At 35.7% G+C, this 19,177-nt stretch overlaps 1 protein-coding gene across 8 annotated transcripts in view; it reads left to right on the forward strand.

The window, feature by feature from the left end:
* The window catches only part of PSD3 (pleckstrin and Sec7 domain containing 3), a 621,434-nt gene that overhangs the window by 377,202 nt on the left and 225,055 nt on the right, over nucleotides 1-19,177 (forward strand). For all 8 annotated transcript variants that reach the window (XM_021077991.1, XM_021077990.1, XM_021077989.1 and 5 more), the window contains one exon: nucleotides 8,556-8,645. In XM_021077991.1, coding sequence (XP_020933650.1) covers nucleotides 8,556-8,645 — 90 coding nt within the window. The remainder of the gene's footprint in view (nucleotides 1-8,555; nucleotides 8,646-19,177) is intronic.

Raw genomic sequence — 19,177 nt, forward strand, 5'->3', positions numbered from 1 at the left:
ATTACTAGGATAGATAATATTATGTGCAAGTCTCAACAAATTGAACATGATAAAAACTATATCAAATATCTCCTTGGACCACACACATAAGAAACTAGATAATTGGAATAATTATCTATATAATAATAATAATTGGAAGAAAGCTGTAAAATGAACAAAACATGAAAATTAACATACTTCTGAACAACCAGTGGATCAAAGGAGAAATTAAAAAGGAAATGAAAAAATATATTGAGGTAATCAAAAATGGAAACACAATATACCAAAATGTATGGGATGCAGGAAAAGCAGTTCTAAGAAGAAACTGTAGCTGTAAGTACATACATCAAAAGAAAGATCTGTAACAATCTAATATTACACCTCAAGGAACTAGAAGAACAAACTAAGCCTAAGATTAGCAGAAGGAAATAATCAGGAGTAGAGCTCAGAGTGGAAATAAATGAAATGAAAAATAAGAAAATAATAGGAAGATTAACAATGCTGAGAGTCGGTTTTTTGAAAGGATAAACAAAATTAGAAAATCTCTATTGTGACTGACAAAAAGAGAGGGCTCAAATAAGTAAGATTATAAACAAATGAGAAGATGTTACAACAGATACCACAGAAGTACAAAGGATCATAAAAGACTACGGTGAACAGTTATATGCCATAAATTGGACAACCTAGAAGAAATAGATAAATTCCTAGAAACATATAGCCTATCAAGACTGAATCATAACCAATCTAAAGCCTGAACAGACCAATAACACATAAGAAGATTGAATCAGTATCTCAAGCCTTAAAAACACAGATAAGCCTAGCACCAGATGATTTCACTGGTGAATTCAAATATTTAAAGATGCCAGTCCTTCTCAAACTCCACTAAAAAAATTCAAGAGGAGGAGGTAGCACTTCCAAACTCATTTTACAAGGCCAGCATTACCTTGTTACCAAAGCCAGATAAGAACACTACAAGAAAATCACAAGGCACTGATGAATATAGATGCAAAAGTTCTCAACAAAATACTACCAAACTGAATTCAGCAGCACATTATAAAGATCATACACAATGATGAAATGGGATATATCCCTACAGCACAAGAGTGTTTCAACATACACAAATAAAAATCATTAATAAATGCAAAGATAAAAGTATAAACATCTCAATAGATGAAAAAAGTATTAACACAATTATCCTTTCATGATAAAAAAATCAATAAATTGGATATAGAAGTATGCCTTAAAATAATAAAGGCCATATATGACAAGCCCACAGCTTGTGAAATGTTGAAAGCTTTTCCTCTAAGATCAGAAACAAAATAAGTGTTTCCTTTCTCACTACTCCTTATTCAACTCACTAATGGAACTCTTAGCTTAGAGCAATCAAGCAAAGAAATAATATGCATCCAAATTGGAATGGAAGAAGTAAAAATAAACTGTTATAACTAACAAAGGAATTCAGTAAAATTCAGGATAAAAAAATCAGTATACAAAATCAGTAGTGTTTCTATACTTTAAGGACAAACCATCTGGAAAAAAAAAAAATCCCAGTCACAATAGCCTCTAAAACAAGAGAATACTTAGGAATAAATTTAACCAAGGAGAGGAAAGATCTGTACACTGAAAACTGAAAGATACTGTTGAAAGAAATTGAAGACACAGGAAAGTTTTCCCATGTTCATGATTGGAAGAATTAATATTGTTAAAATGTTTGGGCATACTACCCAAAGCCATCTATAGCTTCAATGCAATTCCTATCAAAAATTTAATGGCATTTTTGGTTTTTTTACAGAAAATAACAAACAACTCTAGAATTTGTATGGAACCACACAAGACCCCAAATAGCCAAAACAGTCTTCAAAATGAACAACAAAGCCAGATGTATCACACTTTCAGATTTCAAACTATACTACAGAACTACAGTAATCAAAAACAGTGTGGTATGGGCACAAAAATAGGCACATAGACTTATTGAACAGAATTAAGAGCCCAGAAATGAATCTACACAGGTACAATACAATATTTGAAAAGTAAGCTTAGAATGCTCATTGGGGAAAATATGGTCTCTTCAATAAATGGTGTTGGGAAAACCAGATAACCACATGCAAAAGAGTGTAACTGGACCCTTATTTTACATCACTCACAAAATTAGATTGAAATGGATTAAAGACTTGAATGTAAGACCTGAGACCATGGAAATCTTAGAAGAAAACATAGGCAGTAAACTCTTTGACATTGGTCTTGGCAATTACTTTTTGACTCTGGCACCAAAAGCAAAAGCAATAAAAACAAAAATAAATCAATTTGACAACATCAAACTAAAAAACTTTGGCACGACAAAGGAAACCATCCACAAAACCATAGGCAACCTATGAAATGGAAGGAGGTATTTGTAAATCATAGTCTGCTTAAGTGGTTAATAATCAAAATATATAAGGAACTCATGTAACTCACTACCAATAATAATAATCTTATTTTAAAATGGGCAAAGGAGCTGAATTTTTCCAAAGAAGTTATACAAATGGCCAAGAGGTACATGATGAAAAGATTCTCATCATCATTACTTATCAGGGAAGTACAAATCAAAACCACAATGAGATAGCACTTCACAGCTGTGAGAATGGCCGCTCTCAAAAAGACAAGCTTAACGGGCTGGCAAGGATTTAGAGAAAAGGGAACGCTTGTGTACTATTAGTCAGAAGGTAACTTGGTACAAGCCATATGTGAAAGACAGTATGCAGTTTTTTTAGAATTAAAACAGAACTACAATTTGATCCAGCAATCCCACTTGTGGGTATACAATCAAAGGAGTGGAAATCACTATCTTTAAAAGATACCCACACTCCCCCTGGAGAGCATTGCATCATTATTTAAAATAGCTAAGGCATGAAAACAAGTTAAATGTCTATCTGTGATGAATGGGTAAAGGGAATGTGAGATAGATAGAGAGATAGGTGAATAAATAAATAGATTAGATAGACATGCACAGTGAAATATTATTCAGCCACAAAATAGGAAACCCTGCCATTTGTGACAGTATGGATGAATCTTGACGGTATCATGCTAGTGAAATAAGTAAGAAAAAGACAAATATTGTGTGATCTCACTCATGTGGAATCTAAAAACAACATCAACAAATTCACAGAAACAGAGCAAATTGTGGTTTGCCAAGATCAGATGTGTGTGGGGAGAATAGATGAAGGTTGTCAAAGCGTACAAACTTTCAGTTATAAGATGAATTAGTTCTCAGGATCTAATGTACAGCATGACTGTAGTTAAGAGGAGGGAGGAAGGAATTGAAGGGAGAAACAGACAAGTTCAACAATAGTTTGAGACTTCAGTACCCCACTTGTAATTGCATTTAGAATAACTACACAGAATATCAACAAAGAAATAGAAGATTTGAACAACATTATAAATGAACTAGATGTAACAGACATCTATAGCACACTTCACCCAACAAAAGCAGGGTATGTATTCTTTTCAGGTACAAATGGAACATTTTCTAGGAGACAATATAAACAAGTCAATAAATTGAAAAGGCACCAAAATACACAATGTGTATTCACTGAATATTTGAAACAGAATTATAAATCATTAACAGGTTGAAATTTTGTGGAAATTAAACCACACATTCCATAATAATCTATAGGTCAAAGATGAAATTTACAATGGAAATTAAAAAATAGGTTGAAATGAATGAAAATTAAAATGCAACATAAAACTTATGAGATGCAGCTGAAAATGCCTATATTAAAAAGGAAAAAGGATCTCAAAGCAGTAACCTAACCTTCCAGGATAAAAACAAAAATAAAGCTGAGGAGATCCCATCGTGGCTCAGTGGTTAACGAATCTGACGAGGAATCACAAGGTTGCGGGTTCAATACCTGGCCTTGCTCAGTGGGTTAAGGATCCGGCATTGCCTTGAGCTGTGGTGTAGGTCGCAGACGCGGCTTGGATCTTGCATTGCTGTGGCTCTGGCGAAGGCTGGCGGCTACAGCTCCGATTCAACCCCTAGCCTGGGAACCTCCATATGCCACAGGAGCGGTCCTAGAAAAGGCAAAAATAAATAAATAAAATAAAATAAAATAAATGAAGCTGACTAAGCCCGGAGAAACCAGAAGGAAGAAAATGACAGCTGAAATAAATTAACTAGAGAATAAAAATACGATAGAGAAACATCTTAATAAAACTAGCATTTTGTTCTTTAAAAAGATTGATAAAATTGACAAAGGTCTAGCTTGACTGAAAATGTGGAAAAAAGAGACTTAAATTACTAAAATCAGTAATAAAAGAGGGGATGTTACTTTACCATACAGAAATGAAAGGATTATAAAGGATGAAGAGTTGTGTGTTAACAAATTAGATCACCAAGGTGAAATGGACCAATCAATAGAACATTCTGAAACCAAGTCAAAGAAGAAATAAAAATCTGAAATAGCAAATAAAGAGATTGAATTAGTAATAAAAAAATTCCCACAAAGAAAAGCCTAATTCCAGATGGTTTTACTTGTGAATTGTACCAGACGTCTAAGGAAGTTTTAATATAAATCCTTCACAAAATCTTCAGAAAGAAACAAAAGAGGAGGGAACACATTTCAAAGCATTCTGCGAGGACTGTAATTATTACCCTGATACCAAAATCAGACAAAGCTGCTGCAAGAAACTAATAGCCCTTATATATAGCCCTTGTGAATATAGATACAAAATCTTTTTTTAAAAAAGAGGAAACCTAATCTAGCAGCACATTAAAAGGGTGAGATTTATTATAGGAGTGCAAGATTGGTTCAACATATGAAAATCAAAGTAATCACTGTATTAATGGAATAAAAGCACAAGCAACAAAAGAAAAAAATAAGTTGTATATCATATAGATTAAAAACTTTATGTGTCAAAGAATACCATCAAGTGAAAGACAACCCACAGAATAGAAATATTTGCAAAGTATATGTATCATAAGGCACTTGTATCCAGAATATATAAAGAACACTTCCAACTCAACAATAAAAAGAGAAATATTAAAAAAATGGCAAAGAATTAGAGCAGATGTTAGAGCATAGTTTTAAAATACTTTCATAAATAACATCAACTAGTATTTATTCGTTCTTTTAATTACTTGGTGAATCTTTATCTTATAATAAATTATGTAGATTCCTCTCCAAAAAAGAAAAGGACAAAGAATGTAAGTAGGTGTTTCTCCAAAGAATATATACAAATGGCCCATAAGCAAGCGAACAGATGCCGGACATCAGTAGTCATGAGGGAAATGCCCATCAGAAGCACAAGATACCAGTTTACACCTACTAGGCTGGCTACAGTACAAAAGACAGGTAAGTGTGGGTGAGGATGTAGAGAAGTGGAAATTCATACACATCTAGTGGGAACATAAACTGGTGCTGGAAATTCCTCAGATGATTAAACGTAGAGTTACCATATGACACAGTGGTCCCACTCTGGAGTTATATACATAGAAGGAATGAAGACACTCCCACACATGAACTTGTATACAAATATTTATAGCAACATTGTAATAACCAAAATGTGGAAACCGTCCAGGTATCTACCAACTTCTGAATGGCTAAAATTTGGTATATTCATACAATGGAATGTTATTTGGCAGTAAAAGAAAATTAAATACTGGTTAATGCTACAATATGGATGAAGCTTGAAAATGTTATACTAAGTGAAAGAAGCCATCATGAAAGGCCATATTGTCTATGGTTTCATTGCTATGAAATGTCCTGCATAGGCAAATCCATAGGATTTAATAAATAAAAAATTCATCAGTGGTTGCCAGGAGATAGATAGTGGGGATGGGAGGAGAGTTTTGGGGATTGACTACTAATGGAATGGGGTGTCTTTTGGGAGTGATGAAAATGTTCTGAATTCAGGAGTTCCCGTCGTGGCACAGTGGTTAACGAATCTGACTAGGAACCATGAGGTTGCGGGTTCAATCCTTGCCCTTGCTCAGTGGGTTAACTATCCGGCATTCCTGTGAGCTGTGGTGTGGGTCGCAGACGTGGCTCAGATCCCGCGTTGCTGTGGCTCTGGCGTAGGCTGGTGGCTACAGCTCTGATTAGACCCCTAGCCTGGGAACCTCCATATGCAGTGGGAGCAGCCCTAGAAAAGGCAAAAAGACCAAAAAAAAAAAAAAAAAAGTTCTGAATTTAGATAGTGGTGATGGCTGTACAACAATTCTCGGTATACTGAGAATTATTAAATTGTGTAGTTCAGAAGGATGGATGTTTATATGAATTATATTTCAATAAAGCTTATAGTTTTTAAGTTACAAGTTAACATTCCTCCATCATATAAAAAATTTTGCTTTTAGTAGTCATAATTTGTCTGCTTTCCTATACTTCTGTTTTTCTTTGTGTAATATATTTTTATATTTGGGAACCTTTTATTAATATTTTATCTGATACTTGAAACAAAAATTACATAAATTTAAATAAGGTTTTGATTACTTATGAATAAAAGACTTCAAAGTATTTAAATATAGATCATTCTAAAAGAAAATTTTATCATTGTTAATACTGCAAAATTGACTACAAACAAATACAAGTTTGAATTTACCAAGTCACATATTAAAAAACATTATTGTTCTTAACTGATGATTAAATTATGTCCTCTTTTAATTTTGTTAAAAGCATAGGATTGGAACCACTTGACTTGGAAAGTAATTTCTTACCTCATCATTATTCTTTCATTTTCTCAAATCATTGGAAAATATCCCAAAAAACTTTGCCAAGTCATATCAAAATGACTATTGATTATACTTGTTACATTTTACCTTGAGGCACCTTGTGTGATCTCATTCATATATTTGATAAGGTTTGGGAAAATATGATACTGTCTTTTTCGGTATAATGTTATGAAACAGTATTTTCCGTTGAAGTTCCTTTCTGTGCTTTAAATAAATTTTCATCAGAATTTAGGATTCCAGACTGAATTTATTCAACTTGTAGGAAATATCTACCAAATGCATTAATTGGCAAAGACAGTTCTCATTGTTTAAATGTTCATCCAATCTTTCATGTAAGGTGAGACTAAATACCCTCTTTGCTGATGGAAGAGGCAAGGTTTTTAACTAGTGTTATCACTTTGACTATAATCAGCCAGCGTGGGTGGGCAGATTGTTCCACGTTGGAGGGTAGAAGGACAGTAGTGAGAGGGGACATGGGAAGCCATTACTTTTAAGACACAAAGGTGACTGTGTTCTCTGACACATCTGTATTTCTGAAGTTAAGTTCTATATCAATACTCCCTTAAAACTATCTATGGCTTTGCATTCCTTTATGGTCCTTATGTCCAGGAATATTCTGCACCACCTTGAAGACTGCTGTTTGCCCTGCGCTTAGTCTTTTGTGAATGCACTAGGCTGTGTGCAGGGGTGTTAGGACATTGGTGTGCTTCCTGTTCACTTGGACCGAGTTGTACCAGAGATCCCCTGCCTGTGCACCTGTGTTCTGTGTTCCTCTCCTCTCCTGCACGCATGACAGGTTTCTGTTGGTGTCCACATTGACCCTCAGAATCCTTCGCAACTGGCAACTTGTACTTGATTGGAGCTGGAGGTGATTCTCTGTCATAGCAATTTTATTAGTTTTCTCAGTGCATTTACATTTTTTTCCCTTTTTAAAATTCAGATTTTCTAACTTTTGTTTATTCATGGGGTTTTCTTTGGTTAAACCTATCCTTCAGTCAGCTTGGAAACATGCTTTAGGAGACATTCCTCCATGGGTCTCTTGCTTTTGTTATATTTTGTGAACCAAAGCTTTGGTTGCCTTTGTTCCGGTCTGTCTTTTCAGTGTTATTGCTCTAATGAGCTGCTTTGGAAGATGTGGTGATTCAGTAGTTAGATTTGCATATGGTCTTGAAGATAAGAGCTGGTTTCTCTTTTTTCAGAGCAGAGGGGTAGGTGTACTTATTGCTGGATTACAAAGATTCAGGTTCCCAGACCTCAGGGCTCCTACTGTATGTGCAGTATCAGCTGGCCTGATTTGAGTTGCTCCCTGAGCACTGGGACCCAGGGAACTTACCAAGAAAATGCTGGTATTCAGGCTCCTCCTGTTGTGATAAATTCCTGTGCCTCTCACGCAGTGGTCCTCCTGCCAGTACTCAGGAGACTGTGACAGGCTACCTTGCCAGCGTGAAGTAGTAGTCTAAAATCTAAGGCCTTCACAGGTCCTGAAAATATGTCAGAAGTATAAGTAAAGAAGCAAATCTATCAGAGTTCAGCTCAGAAATGTCATTTTTCATGTTTCTCATTTAAAAACTGCATTGTATGTTATTTTTATAAATGAAGCATAGGTTTTTCATATTTCTTCTTAGGTTAAAATAAAGCTTTGACATAATTTTGCTATTCATAGTTATATTCAGTTTTGAAAGCATAATAAGCCATCTGTTTTTTCATATGCATATAAATTTGTATTGTATGCATATGTATACATACACATATTGGGGGGGGTGTTTGGCTTTGTAAAACCAAGTCAACCTTGCTTTGCTTAATCACATTTTAAAGAAGTGATCTTATTTTTGCATGTGTCAGTATGATACATTATTTGCCTCTATTCCAGAATATTGGAAAGAAGATGACCTGCCAAGAGTTCATTGCAAACCTCCAAGGGGTAGATGAGGGTGGTGATTTCTCCAAGGATCTACTGAAAGTAAGCATCAAAATGCTGGTTTTTATGTATTGATTTACTTATTAATTGAACTATAGTTGATTTACAATATTATATTAGTCTCTATTTTATTGTCTTATGTGTGCACAATGTAATGCTTCAGTATTTTAATAGATGATATTCCATTTAAAGTTATTATAAATTATTGGGTCTATTTCTTGTGCTGTACATTATCTGCTTGTACTTATTTATTTCATACTTTGTTCATACCTCTTAATCCCCTACCCTGAAACATTGGTTTTTAAAATATGCTTATATTTTCTGCATACCTTTTAATCTAAGATGGACAGGCTAGGGATCACTTAAGTATTTGGATTTTGCCTTTGTTTTTATTGGCGATGTTTCTCTTGGGCCTTGTCCTTGATGTGTCAGAATGCCAAGTCTCCTTCAATTAATAATTCCTAAAAGTCCACATTGTACTTGATAATATTGAGATAACAAGTAGCTTTGGAATAACTGGCGATACAAGTACCAGGCACTTTTGACGTATTTGATGGTTAGAACTTGGGAAAGATCACGAAGGTATATTCACTACGGAAACCAGAAAGCATTTTCAGATTCTAAAGGAAGTAATTCTGATGATTCAGTCCCTAATCTAAATCCATTCAGGTCATCCCTGGAAGAGATTAAATTAAATCTGAGTATTTGCAGAATATCTGAATTATTTGCTCTTGGCTTTTATTATCGGTAGCAATTAACATGTTTTCCCCTATAATCAGATTATTTTCTAGGAGACAGCAAAATCAACTTTGGACCTCATAGCATTCTGCAGCGGCATAAATGAGATGTGCATTTGATCAGATACAAAATGATGGTTGATAGAGGATATGAATATTTTAGAAGTTCATGTGCATGTTGAGAATGTGATTTTTACAGATTTCCATTTGATTCTAGTTTCCCTTAAAAAAATACTTTGCACACATGTATATTTTCTTTTGGAATCATTTCCTTTGAATTAATTTGCTAAGAAGAGCAACACATTTGAATCATGGTATAATTTGGAAATGTACCAGGTGAAAGATAAGTCCTTTATTATGTTTTTTGTGACTTTTAAACTATATAATATAGAATCAAATTCTGCCAGATTTGGAAAGACATACATATTCTGAAAAATGAAAGAAGGTATAAAAATGGTATTATGAGATTCCAAGTCCTACTGGCTTTAATCGCAGCTCATTAAAAAAATTACATTATGAAAAGAGCAGGAAGAAATGTATCTTCAGCTTATTGTATAAATAGGAAGGTATTTTTTTAAGTCTTTTCTTTATAGAGCAAATGCTGCCATTTCTTAAGCTACAATTCCAAAGTGTAGAGTGAAGGTGTTGTGATGTGATAAATAAGTTCTGTACATTCATGAGAGTTATACAGAAGACACATGTGAACAAGTCTTTTTTCAGTCTCATGGGATGAGTGAGCATGGAAAATAATGGACCCTTTCTAGGAGAGAATTTTTGAGACTTTTATCAAGTTATGCCAGAAATGAAAATTGACAGAAAACATTTTTACAGTGAAGCTTTTAGAATTTAGTGAGGCTCCCAGTAATGTGTATTAGTGGATGTGTCAGTGGGCAAATTTCGAACGTGTTTGATGGTGCTTCTGAACCAAATGTAGTTAACGTACAGGCCAGTGGCTGCTGTTCACCTTGGGTAAACATATGTTCTTTGATTCACTCGTCAAGAATCTGCTGGGTGATGTGTTGCATTTGTCCAACTGAGGTTGTGTTTACAAACCTGAGGGGGGAGATGTGTGTTATACTGTTCTTTATTTACTGTGGGAAATGACAGTGAAATGACCCTGTAAGTGACAGTGAAGTTGTCAAGTAAAATATTGATTCCTTTTCATAACAAACCCCAGCCACTCACCCACCCAAGAGGAGAGTTTTCCATTTCAGAGGAATCTGGATGTTACCGCATGTTTCAACAAGAAAAGGGTTTTTCTTTCAGCCTTTGTTTCATTTCAGTCTTTTGTATGTCTAGCTGTTTTCTCTCCCTTTCCCTGCCCCTCCTCTCTTTCCCTACCTTTCTTCCTCTGTTCCTCTCTCTCTCTCTCTCTCTTTTTTTAAGGGCCGCACTTGGGGCATATGGAAGTTCCCAGGCTAGGGGTCAGGTTGTGAGAATTAACATATGTCTTTTCTATCAAAGGAAGCCTTGGTTACTTACTCCGTTTTGTTCCTGCTTCCTCTGAGACACCCTCTTCCACCCCCTTCTGTCTCTCTTCTCCCAGTAACAATTTGTTTCTGGGAGAAGAATGTGTGCCCTGACCTGACCAGTGGGAAGGGGAGAGATGTACCACCCGTGTTAGGGTTAAATAGTGGATCCTTCCTTCTTCGCCAGAGCTTTTTGAGCACATGTGCCCTTCTGCAGAAGTAAAGAACCTTGTCAAGGTCTCCCCATGCTTGTGTCTTACTTTCCGACACCGACAGTCTGAGCCAGGGTCACTTTTCCCCAACAAAATCAGACCTGCAGCTGCTGGCCTACACCACAGCCGTAGTCACTCTAGATCTGAGCCACCCTACGCAACAGCTTGCGGCAATGCCAGATCCTTAACCCACTGAGTGAGGCCAAGGATGGAACCCTCAGCCTCATGGATGCTAGTTGGGTTCTTAACCTGCTAAGCCATAGCAGGAACTCCCCCCCACCCTGTTTTTCTTTATTTCTGTCTTTTCCTTTCTCCTTTGTTTTCTCTTTGTCTCTGTCTTGTCTGTCTTTCTCTCCTCTCTTCCCACCAAAACTAATACCCACTCTCTTCCTCCCATCTCTCTCAATAGCTATCTCTTGATCCCCTGTTGGTGTAAATAATTGGGTGGAATATTAATTTGCATTTTGGGGGACAATATTATACACATGTCACACAGACAGATACATACAGTCAGGAATATTGATGGAGAACATATCAGAACCAAATGGGCCCCTGTTCTCAGAGATCACGAACTACTGAAACAAGATGGAGGCCCTCTCCCTTAAAATGGGCAGTTATTCCATATTAAAATAAAAATATAAATTGAATTTGCTTGCTTTCAACAGAAATGGTTATGGAAAAAATAGACCTTAAGATACTTAAAGGAATGAAAAATGAGGAACTTGTTTCAAGCCTTTAATTCAGAGAGTTGAGTTAACATTTTCCTATATATTTGCTTTAGATTACATGAAAAGGATAGATGTGATATATGGAACCCTTTTTCACACTTTGCGATTCCACTGCTCCTTCCCTTTTCATTCACGTGACCTAAACAGATATATGAATATATGAGTACTTTGTGCAAATAGTTTTTCCCCACAAATTGCTTAGAGTATAAGTTAAAGATGTCTGTGGTATAGAATGGAATTGACTGGATATGAGCAGGCAGACAGTGATAGAATATTAAGCTCTTTAAAGTTGAAATCTGGGTAGGAGAACATGATGTTTGAGATAGGCCTTTATTTGAAATACAGGAACAATTTTAGTAGGAGACATATTTTTATTTTTATTTAGGTTAATAATTCCATTTCATAACCCCTTTCCCATCCATAAACATTAATGTTCTCTCTTTCTTGTAAGAACCCCTGCCTACTTCTTCATCAAAACAAGACAGGAATTCATTCAACAAACTATGCCAAATCCTTTGGCATGTTTCATGGCTCCACAGGGCCTGCCCATCCCAATATGTGGATAATGGTTTGTCTTCAGGCATCACTGGGGCCAAGGTGGAAAAAAGGGGGAAAGGGAGGTTCTGCTCTTAGTTCTGATAATTTAATAGGAAATCCCTAACTAAGACTTTCATAAATAAAAAAACTCTTCAGGACATGAATAGTAAGGGGTTTGAATGTAAAATGTGGGTCAGCTCTGGGTTGGAGACTGAACTTCCTGAGATAGGATGATAATTATATTTGTGGTCTTGGGAGCTCTTCTGACTGGGTTCCAGTTCCAGCTCCCCTCTCAGTTAGCTGTGGGACTGTGTGCAAATTCACTTAAATATTTTTACTTGATTTCCTCATATATGACATGGAAGGTTTTATTAGTACCCACCTCATCCAGTTGTGAATAATAATTGAACGAGTATTTGTGTATATATGTGTGTATGTGTGTGTGTGTGTGTGTGTGTGTGTAAATATAGTGGTATATGTAATGGCATTAGAGTCCTAGCATGTAAAAGTGATGTATTACCTATTATAACTTTTTATTTTTAATATTATGTTGTTCTTTACCTATCTCATAATGGAGTGAAAAGGACTACCCCTTCCTGCAATTATTTGGACCCAGGGTGTTTTACAGTAACCAGGGCTGAGTGGGATTAATGTCTGTGGACGGGACCTCTATTCCTCATCCCTTTTCTGCTGAAACACACATAGCACCTTACTCTTTAAAAGCCATCTGTGATCTTGACCGGGAATATTTCCTCCTTTTGTCGTAAGATTTTTAACCCTCGTCATTTATGGCTTCTTTCGTTTCTAAAGATGTGTAGATTCCAAAGAATGGCCATTGAAATCCTTTGCAAGAGGCATTTGTTCTGTGAAGTGTAGGCATCTGACAGTGAACCTTGGTTATCCTTATTTTTTGCCTTTTTACCTTGTTAACAACAGTGTCTTTCTCCTGGACCTTATCCCTCTTGCTACATTTCTGTATCTTTTATTTGGTTTGGGTCTTGATGCTGCCAGAGTAGAAGGACTAAGGAGAGTTAGGTCTTCAGCTGATTCTGGGATCAAGAACCTTTGAGGAAGCAAATTAGTTCTGGTCATCTTTAAAGATCCTAAGAAAACCCTGGGATATTAATGGAGATGTGAATTATTTGAAGTGACTAAAACCCCTGGGGAAGAATGGGTTTTGCTGGTTGTCTCCCTGTTCTGAGTCAGAAGGCTCAGGACCAGGACTCTTGGTGCATTGGTCTTCCCATTGGTTTTTGCAGACTCTTGGCTGTTAGTCTGGTGTGGTGGTGGTGGGGGGGGTCCTTTCCCACCCACTCTCATCAAGGACTTATTCCAAGAACTAGTGAGAGTTTTGGCATGTAATCATATGCATGTTTCTGAAGCTCTTTGTAGAATAATCTTTAAAATTTTTCTTGAATCATCCTCTATCTCATGCTCAAAGTGTAGCACCTGCTCCTTTGCCTTCCTGCTTCTCGAGTTTTATTTCTTCTGAGTCTCCAGTGAACTTCTTGGTTTTAAAGGAAAAGCTAGATTTTAGTCTTTAGTCCTGGCTGCTCTCCATTTCTGATTCTGGTTTGAAAAGGTGCATTACATGATGAGAGTGACTCTGGGACTTCGGGTGTGGCCCACCAGTTATTTACTTACCTGAGAGGAGGTATCATTTCAAAATATACTTACATGAAAGAAGAAAAGAAACAATAGAAAATAAGAGAAAAGGAGCCTGTAAAAAGTAAAAGTGCAGAGGAACACACAGGGTGGAAAGTCAGTCTGTTGTTGACTGCACACTAATTTTACATTGGGAAGCTCCAAACTGAAGATGTTGATAATGAAACATGAAATCCACGTTTTCTTTCTTTTCTTTTCTTTTCTTTTTTTTTTTTTTTTGCCTTTTCTATGGCCACTTCTGCAGCATGTGGAAGTTCCCAAGCTAGGTATCTAATTGGAGCTGTGGCCACGCCAGAGCCACAGCAGCGTGGGATCCAAGCTACGTTTGTGACCTATACCACAGCTCACAGCAATGCCAGATCCTTAACCCACTGAGCAAGGCCAGGGAACGAACCCATAACCTCATGGTTCCTAGTCGGATTCGTTAACCACTGAGCCACTACAGGAACTCCCGAAATGCATGTTTTCCACTCCAGCTTTTATTGCTACCTACCATTTGATACTTAAATAATGGCTCCTTAGTATTTTTATCCTAGTCATGGTTAGGTCTTTATTTTATTTTGTTTTTTCCTTGAATTCAGGAGGTGCCAGTGAGAATTAGAAAAAAAGGTGAGCTAAAAAAATCTCTCTAATTTAAGAATTTTTTTTACCTCGTCTTAATGATAGAGAGGACTGCAACAACAAAACACCCAAGTCTTTTAAAATGATTCTAATGTAACTAAAAACAAAACTGAATAAAATTTGTAGTGTTTTAAAACATACCTTCTCCTAAATTGGCTTAAATTCACAGGTATCTTTAAGAATAGTTCCAGTCACAAGGCATTGTCACTGCAAATCCTTAGAAATCATGGTAAATAATCTTGCTTGGGTAAGTTAATAGCATGTCACCCTTAAAGGCTGTTGCTTATGATTCAGTATTTGACTTTAGAATGTTTTTCAGAAGTTTATTTTTTTTTAGAAATTGCTTGCATTTGTCTCCTTTACTTGTAGTTGTATTAACTTTAAAATTAGTTGCAGTCTCTTAAGGGAAATAGAAGTTTTTTAACTTTAAGTTTGTAGTTAATGATGAAGTGTGCGTGTTGAGGAGGGTTAGGGGAGGGGTAATTAAACTGAAAGAATATAAATTAGTGTGCCTGGCTTAGTGGAATTCATATGCTTCATTCCACTAATGAAATGATAAATCACATAGTGAATTAAATTGTTACATATTCCAATCAAGAACAAGGTATATCTTTCCATCTGTTTGTGTTATCTTCAAGTTTCTTTCATTAGTGTCTCACAATTGGAGTCTTACAATGAAAGCCTTACTTTCATAAGTGTCTTACAATCTTTTGCCTTCTTAGGTAGGTTCATTCCTAGGTATTTTATTCTTTTTGATATAATGATAAATGGGATTGTTTCCGTAATTTCCCTTTCTTTCTGATACTTCATTGTTTATATATAGAAGTGCAACAGTTTTCTGTGTATTAATTTTGTATTGCAACTTTACCAAATTCATTGATGAGCTCTAGTAGTTTTCTGGTGGCATCTTTAGGATTTTCTATGTATAGTGTCATGTCATCTACAAATATATATAAAACAGTTTTACTTCTTCCTTTGCAATTTAGATTTCTTTTATTTCTTTTTCTTCTCTGATTGCTGTGGCAAGGACTTCTAATACTGTGTTGAATAAAAGTGGTAGTAAGAGTGGGCATTCTTGTTTTGTTCCTGATGTTAAAGAAAATGCTTTCAGCTTTTCACTTTTGACTATGATGTTAGCTGTGGGTTTGTCATATATGGCCTTTATTATGTTGAGGTAGGTTCCCTCATTACCCACTTACTGGAAAGTTGTTTTTTTTTTTTAATCATAAATCAGTGTTGAATTTTATCAGAAGATTTTTCTGCATATATTGAGGTGATCATATGGTTTTTATTTTTTGATTTGTTCATGTGGTGTATCATATTGATTGATTTGAAGATACTGAAAAATCCTTGCATCCCAGGGATAATTCCCACTTGATCATGGTGTGTGATCCTTTTAATGTATTGTTGGATTCAGTTTGATAGTATTTTGCATTTATATTCATCAGTGATATTGGCCTGTAATTTTATTTTTTAATCAATATTGTTAAAATGATCCTACAACCTAAGGCAATCTACAGATTCAGTATAATCCTTGCCAAAATACCAATGGTATTTTTCTCAGAACTAGAACAAAGCATTTTTAAGTTTATGTGGAAACATGAAAGACCCTGAATAGCCAAAAAAAAAAAAAAGAAAAAAAAAAAAAAAAGAATCTCGAGAAAGAAGAACAGAGCTGGAGGAATCAGACTCCTTGTCTTCAGACAATACTACAAAGCTACATCATCAAAACAGTGTGGTATAAAGAACAGTATGGCACAAAACCAGAAATATAGATCAGCGGAATAGGACAGAGCCCAGAAATAAATCCACACACTTATGGTCAATTAAGCTAGGCAAAGGAGGCAAGAATATACAATGGAGAAAAGACGGTCTCTTCAATAAATAGTGCTAGGAGAACTGGACAGCTTCATGGAAAAGAATGAAATTATCTAACACCACACACAAAAATCATCTCAAAATTGATTAAAGACATAAATGTAAGACTTGACATTACAAAACACCTAGAAGAAAACATAGGTAGAACACTCTTTGACATAAATCATAGCAGTATTTTTTAGATTTGTCTCATAAAGGATATAAAAGCAAAAACAAACAAATGGAACCTAAATTTAAAAACAAAGGAAAGCATCTGAATGAAAAGTCAGCCTACTGAATGGAATAAAATATTTGCAAATGATATGACCAATAAGGGGTTAATATCAACATATATAAACAGCAGATACAACTCAACATCATAAAACAACCTGATTAAAAAAATGAGCAGAAGCTGAATAGATATTTTACCAAAGAAGACATGCACATGGCCAACAGGCACATGAAAAGATGCTAAACATTTCTAATCAGGGAAATGCAAATCAAAACTACAGTGAGATACAACCTGACACCTACAAGAATGGCTGTCATCAAAAAGAACACAAATAAAAAACATTAGCAAGGATGTGGGGAAACAACCCTCATACGTTATTGGTGGGAATGTAAATTGGTGCAGCCACTGTGGAAAACAGTTTGGAGGCTTCTCAGAAAACTAAAAATAGAACTACCATATGACCTAGAAATTTCACTTCTGAGTATATATTTGAAAAAAACAAAAGCTTTAATTCAAAAATATGTTCATAGAATCATTATTTTCAGTTACCAAGACATGTAAGCAACTTTAATGTCCATCAACATATAAATGGATAAAGAATACAATGGAATATTACTCAGGCATAAAAAGGATGAAATTTTGCCGTCCGCAGCAATATGAATGGACTTGGAGAGCATTACGCTAAGTGAATTAAGTCAGACAAAGAAAGACAAATACAAATACTGTATGATATCACTTATATATGGAATCTGAAAAATACAACAAAGTAGTGAAAAAAGCAGCAGACTCACAGGTACAGAGAACAAACTGGTGGTCACTGGGGGGGGCAGTATAGTAGTGCGGAAGTGGGAAGCACTGATTATTGGTATAAAAATTGGAAGGGCTGGGGGATGTATTGTATTGTACAGCATGGGAAATATAGTCAGTATTTCATAACTGTAAATGGTAAGTAACCTTAAAATTGTATAAAAATTTTGGAGTTCCCGTCGTGGCTCAGTGGTTAACAAATCCGACTAGGAACCATGAGGCTGCAGGTTCGATCCATGGCCTTGCTCAGTGGGTTGAGGATCCGGCATTGCCGTGAGCTGTGGTGTAGGTTGTAGACGCGGCTCGGATCCCGTGTTGCTGTGGCTCTGGCATAGGCTGGCGGCTATGCCTGGGAACCTCCATATGCTGCGGGAGCAGCCCTAGAAATGGGAAAAAAAAAAAAATTGTATAAAAATTTTTAAAAAGTTTTTAAGTTAAAAAAATTGTTAAGTATTCTATTCGTTGGAATCTCTCTAAGTGTTCTTATTCAGACACATTTGTTTTCCCTTGCTTTCCAGAAGAAAACAAGATACAGTTCTTAAAAAAATTTTTTTCTAAGAGCATATAGGTTACCTGTATCCATCCATTCCTTAACATACATAGTTGGCTGAGAACACTGTATTTTTTTTTTAAATTCAGTTTTTTTCTTTGGCGTTCTTAGGGAAAAGTAACTTGAGAAAGTGATGGAGAAATTATCCAGGAGGGTAGCATTTAAACAAACAGACTCAAAATATCAATAAAGAAAAACACATTTTAAATAAAGATGAAGGCATCTTGTTGGAAAAAGGAAGAAACGTAATTAGGAAATATAAGATTATGCTCTGTAGGTTCATAACCAGGAGGCTTTTAATATAATTACAGTTGTATATAGGGGTAAGTTAAAGGAAAAAAACCCAGCCATTAAAGATTTAGAGATAAACATTTTTTTTTTAATAAGCTTAAACTCAAAAAATACCTGCTTCCACAGAGTAACAGCAGGAACTGTAAGGATTTTTCTTAAAAAGAGAGCAAAGCCAGTTCAGCTTACTTTCAGAGCCATCGACCTGTCTAATTTGACCCTTTCAGCCAGGGAGAATATTAAAAATTTAACACTGACAGTTGCCCTACTTTTCTTTCTACCAAAAGCCTGACCTTAAGCAACATTTCTCTCCCATTTTTGCTCTCTCCTCTTTCATCTTTGCTTCCAGTATTAGCGAATGAGGACAACTATAACGGGTTTTTCAATGTCAGAATTCTGGATGTGATATTATACTGTAGTTTTGCAAATGTTAACATTGCCCGAAACTCAGTAAAAGGGATAAGAAATCTCTCTATTATGTTTTACAACTGCATGTGAGTCTACAGTTATTCAATAAAACTTTCAGTGACAGAGTTCCCATTATGGCCTAGTGGAAAGAAATCTGACTAGTATCCATGAGGATATGGGTTTGATCTCTGGCCTTGCTCAGTGGGTTAAGGATCCAGCATTGCCATGAGCTGTGGTGTAGGCCTGTAGCTGCAGCTCTGATTCGACTCCTAGCCTGGGAAGTTGCATATGCCATGGATGCGGCCCTAAAAAAAAAAAAAAATGCAAATAAATAAATAAAAACTTTTCAGTGAATAAGAATTTTTTCCATTTCTCTCCATTCAGCCAGATATGTAGGCCCCATGTAATAATGAGCTTAATGAAGTTTAACTACTCTTTCATACTTTACTGCTCTCTCATTACT

This window comes from Sus scrofa, chromosome 17 (genome assembly GCF_000003025.6).
Source record: "Sus scrofa isolate TJ Tabasco breed Duroc chromosome 17, Sscrofa11.1, whole genome shotgun sequence".
Lineage (NCBI taxonomy): Eukaryota > Metazoa > Chordata > Mammalia > Artiodactyla > Suidae > Sus > Sus scrofa.